This window comes from Suricata suricatta, chromosome 2, assembly GCF_006229205.1.
Source record: "Suricata suricatta isolate VVHF042 chromosome 2, meerkat_22Aug2017_6uvM2_HiC, whole genome shotgun sequence".
NCBI lineage: Eukaryota > Metazoa > Chordata > Mammalia > Carnivora > Herpestidae > Suricata > Suricata suricatta.
In genome coordinates, this window is record NC_043701.1 from 171,580,088 (window position 1) to 171,604,232 (window position 24,145).

At 33.9% G+C, this 24,145-nt stretch overlaps 1 protein-coding gene across 1 annotated transcript in view; it reads left to right on the plus strand.

The window, feature by feature from the left end:
* ATRNL1 (attractin like 1) overlaps positions 1 to 24,145 on the plus strand; it is a gene marked incomplete at its 5' end in the record, with an annotated part of 743,525 nt that overhangs the window by 78,015 nt on the left and 641,365 nt on the right. Inside the window, one exon of the mRNA XM_029920431.1 lies at positions 17,668 to 17,851. Within this exon, the coding sequence (XP_029776291.1) occupies positions 17,668 to 17,851 (184 nt within the window). The remainder of the gene's footprint in view (positions 1 to 17,667; positions 17,852 to 24,145) is intronic.

Below are 24,145 nucleotides of genomic sequence, written 5' to 3' on the forward strand. Positions count from 1 at the left end.
CCCCTGGTCCTCCATTAGGTTTCTCCTGTTCTCCTGTTAGACCTATGAGTGCAAACATATGGTATCTGCCCTTCTCTGCCTGACTTATTTCGCTTAGCATGACACCCTCGAGGTCCATCCACTTTCCTACAAATGGCCATATGTCATTCTTTCTCATTGCATGTAGTACTCCATTGTGTATATATACCAAATCTTCTTGATCCACTCATCAGGTGATGGACATTTAGGCTCTTTCCATGTGTTGGCTATTGTTGACATTGCTGCTATGAACATTGGGGTGCATGTGCTCCTATGCAACAGCACTTCTGTATCCCTTGGGTAAATCCCTAGCAGTGCTATTGCTGGATCATAAGGGAGTTCTATGGATAGTTTTTTGAGGAGCCTCCACACTGTTTTCCAGAGCGGCTGCACCAGTTTACATTCCCACCAATAGTGTAGGAGGGTGTCCGTGTCTCCACACCCTCGCCAGCATCTATAGTCTCTTGATTTGTTCATTTTAGCTCTGACTGGTGTGAGGTGGTATCTCAGTGTGGTTTTGATTTGTGTTTCCCTGATGATGAGTGATGTTGAGCATCGAGAAATGGATAACTTCTTAGAAAATACCAGTTTTCTAAAATTGAACCCAGCAGAGACAGAAAGTTTATATAGTTGAATTTCAATAGAAAAAAAGAGAAAGCACCATGCCTACATGATGTTATAGGTTAAGTTTAGCAGTGCTCGTAATTGTTTTAGAGAATAAAAAAAGTAGGAAAATGGACAAATTTGTTGTAGAAAGCAAGTTTAACATTGCTACTAATAGCTGAGACAGTTATCTCAGAAATAGAATATTATAAATCTATATGACTAAGAATGAATTAAAATGCTTTCTCTTAAATATCATTACAGAAATCTTAAATAAAATGAATAAACTTCATTGCACATCAAGAAAAGAATATACCGTAATCAAGTGAGATATATAACTAGGATTCCAAGGATGAGTCACTTTTAAGAAGTGCATTAATAAAATTCAGTATGTAGGTCTAGTGACCATGCTAAAAAAGCCCATTCCTAACTAAAACTCTACACAAATTGGAGTGGATGTTTGAACACAATAAATGTTACATATTTCAGCATCTTATATGGGGAAACAGGCATTTCTGTTAAGGTCCAGATCAAAACAAGCGTGTGCATAACTGTTTAACATTTTTCTGAAGGTAGTAGAGGAAACAGAGGAATAGGAATTCGATAAAGAGAAAAACTATTTGCAGGTGATAATAGGATTCCTGGACAACCTTACACAGTAATAAGACTAACTGAAATAATAAAATAATGAAATAATTCACCAAGGTAGCAGGTTATAAAATTAATATGCAAAATCAATATCCTTCATGTATGCTATATACAACAGGCAATTAGAAGACCTAAGGAAGAGAAAAATACATTTAGAATAGCTACAATGAAGCTAAATCACTTACATTTTTTTTGAGAAGAAATGTTCAACTTTATTTAGAGAAACTATGAACCATTCCTGAAAGTCACAAATATAGGAAAAAACCCCCACCTATTTAACAAAAATACCTATTAATTCCATTTTAAGGAATTCATACTTCAGTTATATCTCTAGAAATGCAAAAATACATTTTTTTTTGGTATGGACAAAGTTATTCCTTTTGACACTATATGGAAACTCCTTCAATGCAAGTCAAAGAGAGTTTGGTGCATCCACATTGGTGGAGTACTATGTAGTTGCAGAAAAGAATGAAGGACTCTTTGAAATCACATGGCATGCTTTATTTACAGTATAAATTAAGTGACCAAGTACAATAAAGCGTATAGTACATACTACTTTTGTGTTGAAATGTAGGGGAAATAAAATAGTCTTTATTTTTTTAAAGTTTATTTTGAGAGAGAGATAGCATGAATGGGGGAGGGTCAGAGAGAGGGGGAGAGAGAGAGAGAGAGAATCCTAAGCAGTCTCCGAGCTGCCAGCCCAGAGACCAATGTGGGGCTCAGACTCATGAAACCATGAGATCATGACCTGAGCTGAAACCAGGAGTTGGACACTTAACCAACTGAGCCACCCAGGCATCCCCAGAAAATATTCTTATGCCTGCTTTTTATGAGCAAACATGAACAATGGAAGTATTAGGTAGAACACGGTGATGTTGGTTACTTATACAAGATGGGGGAGAGTGGTGTGGGAAGGATAGGAAATGAAAGTATTCTGCTACATAGTTTGGATTTTTAGAAGTATATTGAATATCTGCTTATAAAAAAATCAACAAGCAAAGGAAGAAAACTGTAGAACAATGCAAACAGAAACAACTGAATCAACCATGTTTCTGATGAATAACAAAGTACACTGAAAGCAGGAGAGCACAACTAGTCGACACGCCTTTTTAACACAGTATTTGGTTACATGTCCTCAGTATTTGGGTTGTGCTTTGAAGGTTTTGGTGAAACAGTTCTACATTATTTTGTATATTGCCAGATTGAAAAAAAAAAAAAAGAGAAAATGTGTTATTGGGAGCTAAAGTTCTCAAGGTGGAAGGTGGGAGATAGAAATATGAAATGGGAAAGGCAAGAATAATCCTGCCTCATGGGTTGGAATTGGAGGTATCAGTGCGAGCTTGTGATTAGGGAGCTAGGTAGGCAGGTAGGTATGTAGGGAGACAGACAAATGGGCAGGGAGGCCCACAGTTACCGAAGCAGGTTCTCCTGAAAGGGCCTGGAAGCCAAGACACTCCCGTAGCAGTGAGTGTCTAATTTCTAATAACATTACCAAGAAAAGAAAGCAGGGCTCCTTGGAGAAATGGCTCTTTCTAAGGTTGTGGCAGGAAAAGTAAGGATGAACTTGGTATGTCTTACTGTATCAAATTAAAGAACTGCTCAAGAAAATGATAGGTCCTGTCAAAGGAATCAGCTTAAAGAGGGTTTCTTTGGTAAAATCTGGTATACTTTGAGCATCAAAATAATTTAGGAAAGTAGTAAATTATAAACTTGAAGCATTAGGAATCTGTGAGCTTGCCCGGATGATGGACAGTCCAACAGACAAAAGGTGAAAATACACAGAAGGCTGGCATTGCTAGAGTTGAAAAATCATCATTTTGCATTAATTGAAGTAAAAATTGGTTTGGGAAAGAATCATCAATAGATTAAATCTGCAGGGGTAGGGACAGATTTTTGATGAGATATGCCTGAGATTTCCCACAGATTGTTCATAGGGTGCAGGAGAGAATAGCACCTTGTCTGAGTGATCAAAATTCACATCACAAGCCATGGAAAGTTGCACGTCGTGTGCCTCTGCATATGAGGGCTGCTGGAGCCACATCACTTCTCGTGCGGTTTGGCGAACTTCTGTGCAGATTCCGACAGTAACTATTTTGGGATTTGTAGTGCATACAGTTTCTGTTCCATTCACTCAGTGCTGCCAGAGAAATGTGAAAGCAAGCCATAGATAATATGTAAAATGGATCAATATGCCTGTGTACCAAGGATATTTATTTACAAATACAAGCCACTGGCTATATTTGGTCTGTGGGACAAGGTTTCCTACCCAGGACTGCAAACCTAAGTCTAATCATTAAGCAGTATCATGCAAATCTCAAATTAAGAACTTTTTATTTCAATAGGGGAAGAGCTTTAACTTTCACAAATGTTGATGTCATGAGAGATAAAGGCTGAAAAATTGTTCCAGATTCAAGGAGGCTTAAGAAACATGGCAAGTGGGCTCCTGGGTGGCTCAGTCAGTTGAGTGTTTAATTCTTGATTTCAGCCCAGGTCATGATCTTAGGGTCATGGAATCAAACCCCCTGGCAGGCTCCTCGCTGGGTGTGACGCCTGCTTGAGTTTCTTTCTGTCTCTCCTTCTGCCCCTCTCTTGCCCCTCACACACACACACACTCTCTCTCTCTCAAAAACAGAAACATGATAATTGAACATGGCAGGTGATCTTTGACTGTATCTCTGTACTGGATGAAAAAATGCTATGAAGGACTTTATTGGCTCAGTTTACAAACTGAAATATGTGTATTAAAGCATTCTATAAATGTTGAAATTCTTGACATTAATAGCTGTAATATGGTTATATAAAAAGAAAGTCTTTGTTCTTAAAATATACACCAAAATATATAGGTGTTAGAGGAATGATGTGTACATTTATTGTGCTTGTGTGTGCCTGAATGCATGCATGAATGTCTGTGTGTGTGTGTGTGTGTGTAGAGAGAGAGAGAGAGAAGGAGAATAACAAAATGGAACAAAGTATTAACAATGAATTTGAGAAATGGGTAGATGGGAATTCTTCGACTACTCTTGCAACTTGTTTGTACCTTTGAAATTATTTGCAAATAAAAGGCTAAAAATAGGTTACAGGAAGTGGGTGTGTATTTTTTCATTTTTGCTTATATAGCAAAGTGAGGATTATAAGGAATTCCTCCGAACTTCCTCTGGCAGTAAAGGAAACGTCAGTTTGTCCTTTCTGCTATACTTAGAGTTATGGCTTTTAGGGAATCTGTAAATCTCAGAGGGGACTTATATGGATGGTTTTACTAACTTGGGCCATAAAGCTATTCTGGGTTAGTCCTGAGGGAAATTTATTTCACTCTAGGTTAGCAATACCTCATAAACTTTCTAAGAATCTCAATGTGAATCTCAAGGTTAGTATAATATTAATGTTTTGCTTTAGTATTTTTCATGCTTTTAGAATTTGGAAGGTGTAGTTGGGAAGGCATTATGAATGCCATTTTATCTTAACTGTTTCCCTTTTAATTTAAAAACCAATAGATATGATACTTTTAGTTTTTTCCCCCCTCTATAAATGTAGTGATATGTTACTTTCTCTTCAGCTCTTAACATCACATGTTTTTCAAAATTTGGTAGTGTAAATTGGATATTGTTTTTCAGCAAACTAGTGTCTGAAATATAGATCTAAAGAACAGGTGTATCAGGTGGTGGACATTAGGAATTTTTAATAGAGGGAATCTCTCCTTTAAAAATAATTCAATCATGGGAACCATAAAATGCCTACTTTTACTATCTTAAATTAGGCTTGGCATTTGATACGGAATTTCATTTGTGAAGAACTTTTTAGGACTAATTAGGTAAAGTGAATCAATTTCAATGTAATAAGTAAAATACTAATTTAATAAATTGCTCAGTCTGTGTGACAAAGGCTGCTGTTCGGATTATATATATATCTTCATATTTTCTAAATGTTTCAGAAAATATCACAATCAGAGACTTCAGTTTTGGTAAGTGAAATTATTACATCATATGTCTTTAAAACTGTTTAAAAGCTGTATGAATAATCTATATTTTAAACTTTTATTGGTTATATTAAAACATTTCACTGCATGTGTATTCAGGATTCAGAAAATTCAGGTCTTTTTCTGTTTAACATTCTTTCACTGATGGAGACCTTAGTCCCTTACAAGGCAGCCACTGTATTGTGTATATTTTAAAAATTCTATTTATATTTGGAAGAAATACAGGTGCCTTATAAATTTGTACTTGATTCTTCATGGCTATATAAAGCTCTACGGGTGCAAATTACCCATGCTTCCACATACTGGCCCTCCGGATGTTTTGCGATATCTTTCTTTCCACTTAACCTTCTGTTTTTTTTGACAAGTTTGCTAGTTCCTTCAGTCTTCCCCGAAGGTGAACAGGGTTTCCATATGTTTTTAAAAGTTTTTTTAAATGTTTATTTATTTTTGAGACAGAGAGAGACAGAGTGTGAACAAGGGAGGGGCAGAGAGAGAGAGGGAGACACAGAACCTGAAACAGTCTCCAGGCTCTGAGCTGTTAGCACAGAACCCGATGTGGGTCTCGAACCCACAGACTGTGAGATCGTGACCTGAGCCAAAGTTAAGGCATTGTTAATGCCTTAATTAACAATGCTTTAAACAAGCACAAGAATTAATGATTTAAAGAGTATTTTGCAGTAATGAGAATAGTGGCTAATGTTTGCTGAGGCCTTACTCTGTGCTAACGTTGTAAGTACTTTATACATGTCAACTCAAAGTGAACATGTAAATATAAACTATTCTTATCACGTTCTATAAGGGAACTGAGGCACAGATGTCTCACACAAGTGGCCAGTGGCCACCCAGCTAGTAGAAGGGAAGATTGGGATTATATAAATATAAGATACACAGTATCTTAGTTGACCTTTTGTTATCTTTATCACCTTCTCTGGGCAAATTACACTTTGTTATAACCTATTCAGACAGGACTTAACGAGCGTGGTGTCTTATGTAATATGAGACTTTCCCTTGATCTAGATATATTTTATTGTATACTTATATTACAGTTAGCCTAAAGAAAACAAACTTCTTAGTTGTTTTTTGTTTTTTATACAATTACTGTGAAGGGAGGTATACTCTGTCCTAGAGTTTATTTAATGGTGGAGACTCCGTCAAGGGCCTGACATTTATTATTAAAAGAGTCTCAGCCCATCATTATTATTGATTTATAATTCTGGCATCTAAAGACTGACTTACCTTGTCCTTTTATTGGCCCAGTGGTCATTTAATATTAAAGTATAACTTTCTTGCCTTCATCCTAGAAATTGACAAAAAATGTGGAAGAGTAAACCATTGGCAAATAAAAAACGATGGAGAATGTGTAGATTAAGAGATTTAATAGACATACCAGACAACTGCATGTATGGATCTCATATAGATCCTGCTTCCAAAAAAACTTAAAACAAAGCTTATAAAATAAGTAGAAATTTGAACACCGACTGGAAACTTCCTCATATTAGATAATTATTAATTATCTGGTTTTGTTTTTATTTTTTTTAGAATTGCAATGCAGACCTTTACAGTTTTAGAGTAAGGCTGTATGTAATCTCCTGTACAGATAACTTTTTGAGAAACCGTTTCTGTTTTGCTGGACTTGCTGCCTCTTATATGACCTTTTTTCTATTGTCTGGAAGACTATTCAGTTACTACTTTTCCCAAAAGTGTTTGGTAGAAATTGGTGAAGCCATCTGGGTCTAGAGTTTTCTTTGTGGCAAGGTTTTATTTAAAGTAAGAGATTCAATTAATCTAATAGTTATAAGTCCACTCAAGTTTTTTCTCTCTTCTTGTCAGAATTAGCATTCGATTATTTTTTCAGAATTTGTCTATTTTATCTGAATTTTCAAGTGTATTGACCTGAAGTTCTTCAAAATATGCTGTTAGTGAAGTGTAGAATATTTTTTAGCTCTGCCCCCTTTAAATTCCTCATATTGGCTTATTTTCACTTTCTTACTTTTTGTCTTGAGCAGATTCTCCAGAGGATCATAAATCTTAATACTTTTCAAAGTGCCAAGTTTTGAGGTTAAGGATTTTTTTTGGTATATTCATTAAATTGAATTAATTCCCATTTTTATTCTGATTTCCTTTTGATGTATTTTGATTTGTTAAGCTTTTTCCCTTTCTTTATGTTGATGTGTAATTCATTGTCTTTCAGTTTTTTCTTTTTTAAAGTTTTTTAAAATATATGCATTTATTCTTTATAATGTCTTTTAAAAAGCAGAGATTTTAAATTTGGATAAAATGCAATTTGTCAGTTTTTTATGGTTTGTGGTTTTTGTGTTCTTAGTAATAGATCTTTGTCAAGGTCACTAAGGTTTTTCTCTTGCATTGTCTATTAGCTGTTTATAGTTTTGGCACTTATCCTCAGATCTTTTGTCTGTTTGACCTAATTTTCATATATGGTACAAAGTAAGGGTTGAGTGTTTTTTTAATACCCAAAATTTCCATTAAAATTTGTTGAAAAGATTTTCCTTTCTCCATTGAATTCCCTTGATAAATGTGTTAAAAAGTCATTTGACTATATGAGTTAATTTTTGGACCCTTTTTTGATCCACTGATGTACATTATGTTTTCTCCACAACCACACTTTATTGATTATGGTAGCTTTATAAACCAAGCAGTAACTCCACAGTCATTTCTCTATTTTCAAAAAATTTTGGACTCTTCTATGTACTCTACATTACCATTATTAAATTTAGAATTGGCTTGTCAATTTCTTTAAAAAAAGCTTGTAGGGATTTTAATTGAGGTTAAATTACATATAAAGGGAAAATTGAGTCTTTAACAATATTGATTCTTCTAACTCATGGACATGGTATATTTTAGTATTTATTAGGTCTTTAAATGCACACAGTTTGCTAAATTTATATGTATTTAAACTTTTTATGTTATTGTAAATTGCATTTCACAAGTATTTGTGTAGTGTAGTAATTATCATGTTTGCCTGTAAATGGCATTTAAACGTGTCAATTTATAATTGTTGATTGTTAGTATATAGAAAAGCAATTGATTTTTTTCTATTGAACTGGTATTTTGCAACTTTGCTTAAAACACTTATTAATCCTTGTAGCTTTTTAAAAATTACATAGATGATCATGTGTTAAAATCATGTTAATAAATTCTTCCTTTCAAACTGTATACCTTTTACTTATTTTCTTCGTGTTATTGCAGTGGTCCTTTCTCTGGTACAGTACTTAGAGTAGTGAAAGCAGATTATCCTATCTTTTTTTTCCTATTTTAGGAGGGAAAGTGCCAGTCTTTTAATTATGTTAATGGCATGCTTTCTAGATGCCTTTTATCAGGTGAAGGAAATCTAGTTTGCCGAGTCTCTTTCATCAGTGATGTTAAATTTTGTCAAATAATTTTTCTGCATCTATTGAGAAGATCATTTGTCCTTTATTGTATATATTTTTTGTTTCTTAATATAGTGAATGACCCTAATTTTCAGATGTTAAATTATTGCATTTGTGGGTAAACCCTTTTGGTCATAATGTATTTATTGCTGGAATTGATTTGCTAAATATATTAAGAACTTTTATGCTTGTGCTCATCAGAGATATTAGAGTAGTTTTCTGTTTTTATAATGTCTTGTCTGGTTTTGCAATCTGGGTAATGAAAAGTGATTTGGAGAGTGTTTCATTCCATGCTGTTTTCTGTAATAAGAGTTTGTGTAATTGGTATTAATTCTTTCTCAAATGTTTGATGGAACTCACCAATGAAACTGTTGGGTTCATGAACTTTCTTTGTCAGAAAGGTTTTGACTATGTTTATTTTCTTTAATAAATGTTAGAGATACTCAAATTACCCATTTCTTTGTGAACAAGACTTGCCCACATCATTAAGATGGTAAACTTATTGGCATAAAGTCATTAATCATATTCTCTTATATTCTTCTTAATGTTTGTAAACTGTGTAGTGATATCTTTCTTATATCTAATATGAATAATTTGTGTCCTCTCTTGGCAGGTTGACTAAAGATTAATAGTTAAACAACTTTATTCATCTTTTCAAATAAGTCGCTTTCCTTTCCTGTTTTCTAGTTTTATTGACTAGTGCTTTATTTTTATATTTCTTTCCTTATTTGGGTTTTATTATCTCTGTTTCACTATCTTCTTAAGGTGGGAGAATAGGGCATTGAATTGATAGAGACCTTTTCTCTTCTTTTTAAATATGTGTTTATTGCTAAAAATTTCTTTCAAAGCCAATAGTTGTCAAACTTTAATATACATAAGAATGACTTGGATGGTTGTTAAAATAGATTGCTGCCTCCTAACCCCTGATTTTCTTATTCATTATGTGAGGATTGGTGCCAGGAAACTTTCATTTTTCATGAGTTTCTAGATAATTCCATTTGCTGCTGTCAAGGAACCACCCATGGGAAGGGCTGATTGCATTGCTTAAGCAGTGTCCTGCATATTTTGAGAAGTATTTTTGTTTCCATTTAATTCAAAGTGTGTGTGTGTGTGTGTGTGTGTGTGTGTGTGTGTGTGTGTGAGAGTGATTTTTTCTTTGGCTCCTGTGTTGATTAGTAGGATTTAGTTTGTTCCAAATACATGAAAAATTTTCAGGTTTTTTTTCTTATCATTATTTTTGTTTAATTTAGTTCTTGTCAGACTATGTTTTGCTATTAAAACTTTTGTGAGTCTTTTCTTCAGACTGGGAATATGGTCTGTCTTGGTGAATGTTAAGTGTCAATTTAAAAGGATGTGTATTCTGCTGCAGTTGGTTGGGGTGTTCTATAAATGCCAGTTGTGTAATGGTGGGTGGAGTTGTTCAAGCCTCAGTATTTTTCTCAGTTACTGAAAGACTAATGTAGAAACCCTTATTTATGATTGTGGATTTAACTATATAGTCTGTTTTAGTTCTATCAGTTTTTGCTTTATACATTTAGATGTTTTATTAGTCATAATTTTTACAATTATAAGTTTTAGATCCCTGTAATACATTATCTGCCTTCATTCTAAGTTATCTTCTGTTGAACAGTTTCTTTTTTTGTTTATAGTTTACTGTCAGGTTGGTTTCCATAGAACACTCAGTGCTCATCCCAACAAGTGCCCTCCTCCATGCCCATCACACATTTTCCCTTCACCCCCATCAACCCTCAGTTTGTTCTCTGTACTTAAGAGTCTCTTATGGTTTGCCTCCCTCCCTCTACTTAACTATTTTTTCCCCTTCCCCTCCCCCATGGTCCTCTGTTAAGTTCTCCTGTTCCACATGTAAGTGAAAACATATGGATTTGTCCTTCTCTGACTGACTTATTTCACTTAGCATGACACCCTCGAGTTCTATCCACATTGCTGTGAATTCCAGATTTCATTCTTTCTCATTGCTAGGTAGTATTCCATTGTATATATAAACCACATCTTCTTGATTCATTCATCAGTTGATGGACATTTAGGCTGTTTTCTAGATTTGGCTCTTGTTGAGAGAGCTGCTATGAACATTGGGGTACATGTGCATCTATGTGTCAGCACTTCTGTATCCCCTGGGTAAATCCCTAGCAGTGCTATTGCTGGGTCATAGGGGAGTTCTACCGATAATTTTTTGAGGAACCTCCACACTGTTTTCCAGAGCGGCTGCACCAGTTTACATTGCCACCAACAGTGTAGGAGGGTGCCTGTCTCTCCACACCCTCGCCAGCATCTGTAGTCTCTTGATTTGTTCATTTTAGCCACTCTGACTGGTGTGAAGTGGTATCTCAGTGTGGTTTTGATTTGTATTTCCCTGATGATGAGTGACGTTTAGCATTGTTTCATGTGTTTGTGGCCATCTGGATGTCCTCTTGGGAGAAGTGTCTGTTTATGTCTTCTGCCCATTTCTTCACTGGATTATTTGTTTTTTGGGTGTGAGTTCCTTATAGATTTTGGATACTAGCCCTTTATCGGATATGTCATTTGCAACTATCTTTTCCCACTCTGTTGATTGTCTATGAGTTTTACTGATTGTTTCCTTTGCCTTCAGAAGCTTTTTATCTTGGTGAGGTTCCCCTAGTTCATTTTTGCTCTTGAATGAACAGTTTCTTTTAACATTTTTTTAGAACAGGCCTCCTGGATATGGATTATCCTGGTTTTTCTGTATCTGAGAATCTCTGTGTCTCACAGTCATTCCTGAAAGACAGTTTTGCTTGTCATAGAATTCTGAGTTACAGTTATTTGTCAGCACTTTAGAAAGTATTGGGCTCTCCCTTCTGGCCTCCATCATTTTTTTTGGCATTAATACCACAGCTGTTTGAATTGTTTTTCTTTAACTACTTCTGAGATGTTTTGTTTATCTTCAGTTTTCAGCAGCCTAATCGTGATGTGTGGAATTGTGGAAATCTTTCAACTTATTCTGTTTGTGATTTGTTCAATTTCTTGAATCCGTAGGGCTGTTAATTTATTAACTCCCCTTTTTGTTGAGGTTGCTATACAGTGTACATCTTTAGCTTATCAGATTCTCCTCTTTTACTTTTTACTCATATTATTTCTCATATATTCTGAACACTATAATAAATTTTTGTGCCTATTGTCTTTAAGTAAGTTATCATTTTATTCCAGTATTACAGCCTCTTTTAGGACTCTGCCTAATGCCTCCTGTTGTATGAGGTCTTTCTTTTGTGTCTGCTAACACCGCAACTGTTCCCAGACCTGTGTGAGAACCAAGTTGTTCAGCTTGCTAGATTTCTTTTTTTTTCTTTTCTTTTCCTTACGTGGCCTTTTAAGTAGTTTTCTGTTATACACATGCAGGTCAGTACTCAGTTTAGGATTTGGGTCAATCTTTCTGCTGATTTCTTCAGCCTTCTCTATGTGCAGCTACCTCAGCTACAAATTCACTTTTGCTTCTGGCTTTTATGGTATTATTAGGACTTATTTCATGTATTCATGGATCTGTTTTCATCATTATCTTTTCTTTTTAATGAACTACTCTTTAAAAATTGGGAATCTGATGGAGCACATTACTAAATTAAAAGCAAAATTTATTCCTCTGCAAATAACAACATACAAATGATAAGAAAATACGTTTTCTGGGATAACCAGTATGTTTACTTGGAATATTTCCTAAGAGAAATTGGTTCCCTATAGTATGTGCACAGTTGCAAATGCAAAAATAATAAAAATATAATGAAGATATGAATCATAGTTAATTTTACATTTTGAGTATAACAAAACATTATTTCCTTAACTTCTCATCTGAAACTACCATACCCTCTGTGGGTTCCTTAACTGAATTGCTAGTGACCAAGCCTTGAGAGATACTGCCAGAGTATTTTGAATACAGATTTTGGTGTTAGACCTGTATCATAGGTGTTACACTTTTAATTTTTTTTTAATGTTTGATAAGTAGTTGAGTGAAATACTGTATTTCATGATGAACTGCCTGTTCACCATATAAGGTGAATATATATTTTTTCATTAAACTTTTTATTTTAAGACTATTGCAGATTCACATACACTTGTAAGAAATAACAGAGTAATCCTGTGTACCCTTCATGGAGTTTTCCAAAGTGGTAACATTTTGCAAAAATGTATTCCAATATTGCAACCTTAATATTGACACTGATACAATTAACTGGTCTTATTCCAGATTTCCCCAGTTTCCTTTGTATTTATATGTGTGTGTGTGTGTGTGTGTGTGTGTGTGTGTGTGTGTGGTTTTGTACAGTTTTATTGCATACTGTTTCATGTATCCACCACTGCAGTTAAGGTATAGAATAGCTAGCTATTATGCAAGACTCCTTCACATTGCCCTTTTATTGAATTTTATTTATTTTTTAAATTTTATATAGAGAGAGCATGTGAGCAGGGGAGAGGAATAGAGGGAGAAAGAGAGAATTCCAAGCAGGCTTCACACTTAGCATGAAGGGGCTTGATCCCACGATCCTGGATCCTGGGATCATGACCTGAGCCAAAATTGACAGTCAGTCACTCAGCTGAGTCACCCAAGTGTCCTTTTAAGCCACACCCACAACTCTTCCACTCTCACTCCCCTCCCATCTCTAACCCTTGATAATCACTGATCGGTCCTCCATTTCTATAATTATGTTACTTCAAGGATTTTATATAAATGGATGACCATTTACATTTAAAGTAATTTTGATACCTTAGTGTCTTGGTCTATTTTATGGTTTATTTTCTCTCAGTTTCCTGTTGCTTATGCCTTTGTTTCTCTTTGTTTCTAATGGGTTACTTGAAAAAGTTTTAGAATTCCATGTTGATTTAATTATAGTATTTTTTTTCAGTTTATTTACTTATTTTGAGAGACAGAGAGAGCACACGAGCGCACAAGTGGGGAAAGGTCAGAGACAGAAAGGGAAAGAGAGAATCCCAAGCAGACTCTGTGTTAACATAGAGCCTGATGCAGGACTCAATCCCACAAATCATGAGATCATGACCTAGCCAAAATCAAGAGTCAGAAGCTTAACCAACTGAGCAACTGAGGTGCCCTCTTGATTTACTTATAGTATTCTTGAATATATTTATTTGTATAGTTTTCTTAGAGGTTGGTCTGGGTGTTAAACAATACATATGTGACTTATCACAATCTAGTACTAGTATCAACATTTTACCACTTCAAGTGAAGTGTGGGAACCTTGCTTGCTTTTACATCCTCTTACCTTTACCACTTTTTGCATCATTGTCTTTCATATTAGATGATATTATATATTTTTCCTTCATCTAGTATGATTTATAAACCTTATAGAGGATAGATGAGAAGGGTAGTCTATTGATTGTAATCATATTTCTGCTCTATTTGTCTTTCTCTCCTGATGCTCTGAGATTCCTTTTTTTATTATTTCATTCCTGTTTAAAATTTTTTTCTGTTACCATCCTTTAAGGAGAGGGTCATATTTCAAAAATTTTTACTTTCCTTTCTTTTCATAGAGTCTTTTTCCCCCCCATTTAATTCCTGAAGGATAGTTTTGCTGGAATAGAATTCATACTTGACAGGTCTTGTTTTTTCAGCACTTGAAAAATGTGCTACTCCCTTCAGGCCTTAATTTCAAATGAAAAATCCAGGGTTGTTCTGTTATGTGCCCCTGTAAGCAGTGTGTCATTTCTCTCTGGCTGCTTTCAAGATCTTTTTTTTTCTTTGTCTTTAGTTTTTATACGTTTTCTTATGATGTGTCATGGTGTGGATTTCTTCTACTTATTTGGACTTCTCTATGATTCTTGAATCTGTAGGTTCATGTCTTGTACAAAACTTAGATATTTTCAGTTATTGTTTCGTTAAATATTCTTTTAGTTCCACTCTCTTTTCCTCTTCTGGGAACCCAATGATGTGAATGTTAAATCAATTGTTTATTGTCCCCCAAAAGTTTGTTTTTGATAACTTTTTTCAGTATATTTTCTCTCTTATTCAGGTTTGTTTCATTGATCTGTCCTCAAATTTACAGATCCTGTCTTCTGTCAGCTCCACTTTTATAGTGAACCTGTACATATAGTTTTTGTTTATTATTACATTTCTTCCTCTAAATGTCTTCATTTCTTTGTTTCTTTGTTTCTTTTTTTTTTTCTGGCTGAGATTTGTTGTTTATTTCAAAAGAACATGTAATTGCTTGCTGGAATGTTTTTATCATGGCTGCTGAAAAATTGTTGTCAAGTAATTTCAGCATCTCAGTGTTTCTGTCACTTGATTGTCTTTTTTCATTAAAGTTGTGATTTTATTGGTCCTCAGTCTGACAAGTGATTTTTTTATTGTATCCTGGATATTTTGCTATTATATTGGGAGATTTGGGTTCCCATTTAATCTTCTGTTCTAGCAGGCAGTCATTTCCTCAGTTTAGGTTTATCTTCCAAGTCTTGTGGGATCTCCCTTTCCAGTCTCGATCTCATGGGGAAAAGGAACTGTTTCTCTGTTTGCTCACTTTAAACAGTGTTTGCGGGTCCCTCTTGTTGTTGCTGCTAGGATCATCTAGGATTGTCCATAGGACTTGTATTTTTGAGGAGGAATTTGAATTTATTTATTTGTATAGTTTTCTTAGAGGTTGGTCTGGTGTTAAATCTCAACACTCAGTTTTGAGGAGGAATAAGCCTCCTTGAGTCACCTTTTCATTGCTAGGTTGGGGAATTGAGAAGCGTTGGGCCTGTATAGCCTTCTTCTGTTGGGGGGGGCGGGGGCAGATGTAGCGTCTCCCTTTACACTTTTCAGATTTCTTCTTTGGTTGTCTCTGCACTGTTTCTAGAACCTGTTGTTGTACTTAGTGGGGTGTGGTACTTAGTTTTTCTAACTCTGAATTTCCTCAGCTGTAAACCTTTCAAAGGGTTATTACTGCATGAAATAATGAGGTACTTCTTGAGACATAGTATGTGTTCTGTCAGCTAGTGATGCTCCAGTGGATTGCAAGGTTTTTTATTGCATTATTGTTCTTAGGAAAAAATTGAAACCCAAATGAGTCACAGTGTAGAGTTACTTAAGTTATGTATCATTAATAAAATGGAATTTAACTGTTGAAAAATAATAAGTGGGTCATGGAAAAGTGTCTCAGTTGTTTTAAGTGAAAACACAGTTGTAAAAGAGCATGGTTTTTGGTACAAGTATATCTAGATATGTGTACACATATTTGTAATTTAAATGTGTTTTGCATGTGTGTAATTAAATATTTAGAATTATAGTCTAAAAATAGTCTGACTATAACAAATTGTGAAACATATCTCTACATAGTAGGCTGAGAGAGAAGGTAATATTCACTTTTACATTAAAGACCTCTATTCCTACATTATTTTTTGGTAAGAAAATATTTATCTTTATAAAAAGAGAATGAATAAAAATAAGAAAATCTTCAACTGGACTATATGAGTAGGGCTTTAATAAGGGGTTAAAGAGTATTAATCAAGTTATTTTCGAGGCATTATTATTAGTGTCATTGTGTCATTTTTTTTGGAAATTACCTCCAAAATGTACTACTCATTAGTTACAAATATATTCTGAAACTTCTTCATATATGTTTATTTTTATCAATTAAAATTGGCTTAGTGACTCTTTTGATATTTTTATGTTTTACAACTATTGAAGTATCACTTTCTTCACTACCTTAGAATTATGTAAAAGTGAATGATTTTTAAGATATTTATTTCTTATTACTTGATTTGAGTATTTTCAGTTAAGCTGTCTACAATGCCAAAGTTAAAATTTTTTTAAATGTTTATTTTTGAAAGAGGGAGAGAGAGGGAGAGGGAGAGGGAGAGAGAGAGAATATGAACAGGGAAGGCGCAGAGAGAGGGAGTCACAGAATCCGAAGCAGGCTCCAGGCTCTGAACTGTCTGCACTGAGCCCGACCCGGGCTCGAACCCGTGAACCATGAGATCATGACCTGAGCCTAACTTGGAGGCTTAACTGACTGAGCCACCCAGGTGCCCCTACAAAGTTTAGGTGGCCAGTTGGAAGATAGAGGTGTGGTCTGGTCGGATACCTAAAGACCAGTGACAGATTTCTGTGTAGTTGCTATTTATAATCTAAAATGATCTGAGGTCAAGGATCTGTGTTTTGTTTATCTGCATATTCTTAAAAGCGTGTCTTGCAGTTAGAAATAAGAGTCCCTTTTAGATACAGCAAGAAGAATGAGATTTAATGTGGTGAGTTAATTACAGAGTATTAGAGACACCAAAAAGAGATCACCCAGCAGTGTGGAAGCTGCTACATACCTACAACATTTGTCACCGAGCTCTTCTAGGTGTCACTGCTGCCACTAGGCAGCTACTACCCCTGCTGCAATTGCTACCAAGTCACCACTGCTGTGACCCACTGTCGTCACCTGTGTGTTCCTGCTGCTAGAGATGAAGGCAGAATGTCTTTCTTAGTTTTGCCTTCTAATCTCTCACCAGCACTCCCCTTCGTGGAACCGATCAGTTAATAACTATCAAGGAAGTCTTAGAAATGTATTGTTTAGGTTTTCATCAACAATACAGAGGACTCTGGAGAAGGGAGAGTGGGGCTCAGAACCAAGTGATGATGGGCCAGCGCAGGGCTGAACACTGTTGAAGGGCGGGTATCCTATCTTTTTAATCTTTGTTATATCAGTGACTAATTCAGAGCTCGTCACATAGGAGGCTCTCATAAACTATTTGTTAGTCTTTTCTCAGCATTATTTACAAATACAGAAATATATGTGAGAATAAAGCTTTCCTTTTTCTGTTGCACATCCAAAAATGTTGGCACTTTCAATATTTCAGGGTTTAGTCTACAGAAAGACCAGTCTTACTCAGCTTCAGTCTCTTGAGCTTAATAATAGTTGAGTTAATAATAGTAACCAGCATATATTTAATAATTGTTTTTGGATTAAACGGATATTAGGTTATATTTAATTTACTCATAAAAATGTATTAGAATTTACTTGTTAGTACTTTAGTGATATAGTAGTTATATTTTTAAATACTCCTTGAAGTTCATGATTTATCTTCTTTCTCTTACAGCATCGAACACGTGGCTTGTCCCAGAAACTAAAGGAGCTATTGTTCAAGGTGGATATGGCCATACCAGTGTGTATGATGAAATAACAAAGTCCATTTATGTTCACGGAGGCTATAAAGCATTACCAGGCAATAAATATGGATTGGTAGATGATCTTTATAAGTATGAAGTTAACACTAAGACTTGGTGAGTAGATTGGGTAAAAGTATGATGAGAAACTTTGTCACTGTTGTATTTTATATTTGTATAGTAGTGGGATTTATTAAATATTTTCAGGGAAACATTCGTGTTCTTTTTTCCCTGTGTATTTCAACTAGTGAAATTCTCTTGTATAGCAAAGGCATGAAATAACACATTTCCTATTTAGTCATTACCACTTTAGGCAATTGACATTAAGGTGTTTTCTGATTACATAGATATACTGATTCTGTATGCATTACTTGTAAGTAATGATATATTTAATTCAGATGAGCAAGTTTGCTTACCAATATAACTTTGAGCTTTGGTATCTGCCCTTTGATTTTTTTCCTTCTTTGAGTTCATATTTTAATGTCATTTGTAAATTTTAAAAGCATTTCTTCAGTTTCATCATCTAATTTCCTGTGAAATGCAAAGCTTGTGCATTTAGGTAGATTGTTGTTATTGTTATAAACAATGTTAGGTTGTACATTTTGTACTGGTTTTATCATGCAGATGTGCAAGAGTTTCTGTAGGGTATACACACACACGCACATACATACACATACTTAAAAGTGAAATTGTTGTGTCCGAGGGTATTTGTATCAACTTTACCAAATGTTTCCTAATTGCACTCCCAAGTCACTGTTAATGTAGTCTTCCACCAGCTAGGTGTGAATGTAACTGTTTCTTCATATTACCGCCAACATTTGGTAATTGTGAGAGGATTTTTCTTTCACACATGCGATGGACGTGAGTGCTATCTCATTGATACTTACTGTGCATACCCAGATTACTGTCGTGACTGAGCATCTTTTTATGTGTTCATTTGCCACTTCTGTTTCTTATTTAGTGTATTGTGCATTTATAACCATAATGCTCTCTTTATGTTGGAAATACTATTCATTAATTTTTCAGTTATTATTTTTTTCTATGTATATGAGTTTTAAAATAGAATTTTTTGGGCACTGCAGTGGTGCAATCAGTGAGCATCCGACTTCAGCTCATATCATGATCTCAGGATTCATGAGTCCAGGTCCTCGTGCTGACAGAGCCTGGAGCCGGCGTTGGGTTCTGTGTCTCCCTCTCTCTCTGCCCCTCTCCCATTCACACTCTCGCTTTCTGCCAGTGATAAACAAACATGAAAAAATACATGTTTTGCTGTACTCAGATATTTACCTTTGTAAAACCTGGGAAATGACTCTATTGTTTTTAGGCACTATACATTCATTTAAACTTGCATCATGAAATTATATATGTGTTTGGATGAATATAATTTTTCACCAAGTTTGATGTGTTTTCTACCCTCATCACTTTCAAACATATATTCTAATTTTTTTCTTTTTAAAAAGAAAGATGAAATTAAAAAATAAGATTTTTCCTTGGGATTATTTTATTCATTTTTATTTATTTTTTGTCTAATCAATACATTGTTATTCTTTATATTTTTATAAATGATAAAACCAATAAATTACTTTTTTCTTTTATATAATTTATACATTGCATTTTACTTTCTATTTTAACATTTCTAACTTTCCTCTTTGTATTTTTGCTCTGATAGCAAGAGGCATTGTGATTTAGTGATTAAGGCATTGTCAATCTGCTTAACAGATTTTTGTATATATTACAACTACTGTATCATACCAAAAAGGAAAAGATTAGTGCTTCTGCAGAAAGCGGCATCATAGTTCACAGTAATAATAATGGCTACAGCAATGTTCTGGGAACGATATTAATATATGTAAATAGAAAAGAGAGTCATGGGTATTATTTGAATGAAGTCAAATGAGCATTACTTGTTGCCTAAAACTTGAATGGAATTTGCTCAGATTTTTACATGTTTCCCTTCCTGAAAATTTCCCACAATGAACTCTGCATGGAAGAATGTGATTATCAATCTTGGTAATTTTAGTATATGCACAAATAACATTGAGTACTTTTCCTTTAAGAGAATTACTAAAATTTGTAAATTCTTTCTGCACCTTATTAGAAATATAGATATATATAGTACTTTAATATTTTTGGGTTCTTTGTTTTTGAAAAATATCAGTGAGCACCAAAATGTTTTTCTATTATTCTTAATGTTTTTAACATTCTTAAAGTTTGATTCTTGTTTAATTTTAAAATTGCCCTCATATATTGATTAAAGTATATATGTATCTAAATTATATCACTGACAAATAAGCCTGATACATACTTTAACGTATTTGTGGGAGCAAATATATGCATTGTACAGATTGATTTTAGGTTTTTATCACCTCAGAACTGGTTTCAGTTTTTAGTAGACATAGTTTAGTAGATAGGCTACTTTGTTGAGATATATGTAAATGTGTGTTTGCAGCTCTTTTTCATTGGTGGAATGGATTATTTTGGAATATTATTTCCACTGAGAAAAATCAGAAATTACATCTTTTTATTTTTTTATTATTTATTTATTTATTTTTGTTTCTCTTGATGTATTTCTCTTTTTTTTTTAAATAGTTTATTGTCAAATTGGTTTCCATACAACACCCACTGCTCTTCCCCACAAGTGCCCTCCTCCATCACCACCACCTCTTTTCCCCCCCTCCCCCTTCCCCTTCAACCCTCAGTTCATTTTCAGTATTCAATAGTCTCTCAGGTTTTGTGTCCCTCTCTCTCCCCAACTCTCTCTCCCTCCTCCCCTCCCCCTGGTCCTCCATTAGGTTTCTCCTGTTCTCCTGTTAGACCTATGAGTGCAAACATATGGTATCTGTCCTTCTCTGCCTGACTTATTTCGCTTAGCAAGGAATTACATCTTTTTAGGCATCTGAGAATTATCAAGGCAGTGAGAATTTGTGGGTCAAGATCTATGTCAGGGGAGGTAAAGTAGGGATTTTGTGCAACTGTTGTCTTTTAGACAATTATAAATCCTGAAAGCTGTCATAAGAAACTGAGCAGAGCTTTTGTCAGTTAATATGGAGGACCAAAATTGGATTTCCATATGTGCTAAGGAAGATGGGCTTTACTGCATACTTAAAGACATGGTTTAGTCCCTGAAATTCTAAGCCTATTAGAGTGGATAAGTCCATTTTAAATCATTAGATTATGGTGATATGTCCATAGACTAAGTAGCTGGAAGAACAAAAGTAAATCCTCTTTTGAGGAAGATAATATTGTATAGAGCCTCAAATTATTTCTCTAAAAAAAGGTAGTATCTGACAAAATAAAATGATAAGTCTTAGGAAAAAAAAAAGATATAAAACAGTCATTAGAAGCATAGCTATAGGATAATGGTGTTTTCAGACCAAAACTTTAAAATAGAAGGTAGAAAATATTAGGAGACAGGTGGAAACTTTTACTAAACAATCAGATGGAATTTATAGAAATGAATAATATAGTAAATGAATAAAGAATTTCTTAGATGGGTTTAACAACAGATTAGATACAGCTGAGGAGGGAATTAATGAAATGGAAGATAGGTTAGAAGGAAATACCCATATGGAAATAAAGAGAAGAATAAAAAATAAAATGGGGACGGAAATGTAAGGGAGCTGTAGAAATGATCACATATATGTAATTGGAGTCAAGAGGAAGAAAAAGAAAATAATGTAGAGCACTCTTTGAAGTCTTAATGACTGAGAATTTTTAAAAGTGATAAAGAACATCAAGCCACAAATAGAAAAAAATTCCATGACCTCCAAGAGGAATAGCTACAAAGGAATTAATACTTAGAAATATCATGGTGAAACATAAGAAAATCCAAACATGAAGAGAAAATGTAAAAGCAGTCAAGGGGAGAAAAAGTCATATTCTCTTTAAAGGAACAACATTAAGACTGACAACTGATTTCTCAACTTGAAAAAATGATCTAGAAGACAAAGTGTCTTCAAATTGCTGAAAGAAAATAATCAGCCTAAAATTTTGCACCCAGTGAAATATCCTTAAAAATCAAAAGCAATATAAGGATAGTTTCAGAAAAACAAAAATAAAAAGAATTTGACAGTATTCTCCTACAATAAAGGAAATACTAAATAAAGGAAATGATATTGAAGTAGAAGAAAAAATGATCCTGGATATTGGAAGGAATAGAGAAATTAAGAGTAAATTGAAGTGGTTATTATCTTCAACTATAATCAAAATAGAGGCTTAAATGGGTATACAATTTAAAAGCATATAATAACAGCATATAAGTCAAGAAGAAGGGTATATGGTGTTCTAAATACTGAGGTTGTTGTAATCAGTGGAGATTGATAAAAGAACTAATTTATAGTAGACAACAACTAAAGATTTATTTGTAATCATTAGGTAATAGAAAGAAAAGTAAAACATCATATCTAGTAAGCTAGTAGAAGGGAAAATGAGAATACTAGTTAATGGATTTGGGAGAGGACAAAAATAAAAGAATGGAAAAAGACAAAGTACAGTTGGGACACAATAAAGGAAGTAAGAGGATGGTGCATTTAACTCCATATATGTCAGTAATTACACTAAATGTAAGGAAATATACCAAATTATACTAAATGTGAGAGACTAAATATTTCAATTAAAAGGTAAGGAGTTTTGGACTTGATATAAAACAAAACCTAGCCCATGCTGCATAGAAAAGATATAACGTATAAAAATATTTAGAAGAATTGAAAGTAAGAGAATGGAAAAAAATACATAATTGGTAAACAAAAGAAAGTTGGTGTAGTTTTACTACTATCAGACAGATAACAATTTACCTGGAAGGCATTCTACCTGAAAGATATAATGAATACAATGAATTTATATGTACCTTATAATATTGTGTTAAATAAAGCAAAATTTGACAGAATAAAAGTGACTGGTCATACTGAGATATTTTTAATGCATTTGTCTTGGTAACTCAAATAGCATAAGCGATAGCATAAGGAGACAAAAAACAAAAATACACAAACAATAAAAATATATATGATTTCAACAGCCTAATTAATAAATTCATGTTCTTCGATATTGGAGAACATATTATTTTATGACAGCAGAATATACAGTGTTGTCAAGTACATATGGGACATTTTCCAAAATATACCATATAGTGGGTTTTAATGTTATTCTCAACAAATTTAAAAAGATTCAAATCATACAGTGTAATTGTAATGAACACAGAAATTACTGGGAAGCCCCTGATAAATTTCTTAAAACTAATTGGTCTAAGAAACTATACTAAAAATTAGAAAATATTTTGTACTGAATGATAACAGATCAAAGTGTGTATAGTCTCACCAAGAGGGACATTTATAACTTAAATGAATTTATTAGAAAAGAGTTTTTAAAAGCCTGAACATCAGCCTTGAGAAGTTAGAAAAAGGAAAGATTAATCCTAAAAGAAGGATAAAGTAAATAAAGATAGGAAAAAGGAAGGGAATATGAGATAAGAATACAAGTTAATGAAATAGAAAAGAAACCTATGATGAAGATGATCTATATAGCTAAAAAAAAAAACCCCAACAAAGTTGGTTATTTGAAAACAGTAACTTAAAAGCAGTATGACTTATGTCATCATAAGAGCATTAACACCTACAGAGTAAATGCAATGACATGTATGCAGGAACTTTACATAAAAATTATAAAACCTCATTGTGAGAAATAAGTAAGACTTAAATAAATGGAGGATATATTATGATAATTGAAAAACTGAATATTGTAGATATGTGTTTTCCCAAATTGATATATAAATTTAATGTAATCCCAGACAAAATTACAGCAAAAAATATATGTATATTTAGAAATAGAAGTGCATATTCCAAAATTTATCTGAAAATGCAAAGGGCCAATCATAGCTGAAACAAACTAAGAAGGACAGAGCTAGAGGACTTCTCTACCAAAACTCATGATTTTGAAGATCTAGTATTTAAGTGTTGTTGCAAAGATAAAGAAGTAGACCAATATGGCAAATAGGAATTCCATAGGAATTTATGGACATTTAATTTATGAGAAAGTTGAACTGCAGAGATGTTTTTGTGATAAATTATTGTGGGCCAATAAGATATACAATGTATTGGGCCCTACTTCATGCCATACAAAAAGGTCAGTGTAAGATCAGTTGTAGATCTAAATATGGAAGGTAGTATGGAAGTATTGTAGAAGATGAGATGGGCAAATATCCATATCATTGGCAAAGAAAGACTTTAAGATAGATTTAAATACTATTAATATCTGAGAAATGATAAACTGAGATATATAAATCTAAAAAATATCTAAAAATAAGGTGAAAAGGCAGGTTGCTTGGGGGGAGGTATTTGCAACACATAAAGTCAACAAAGGACTATCTTCCTGAAAGAGAAGTTAGAGAAGTAGATAAGTACTACAGATCAACAAAAT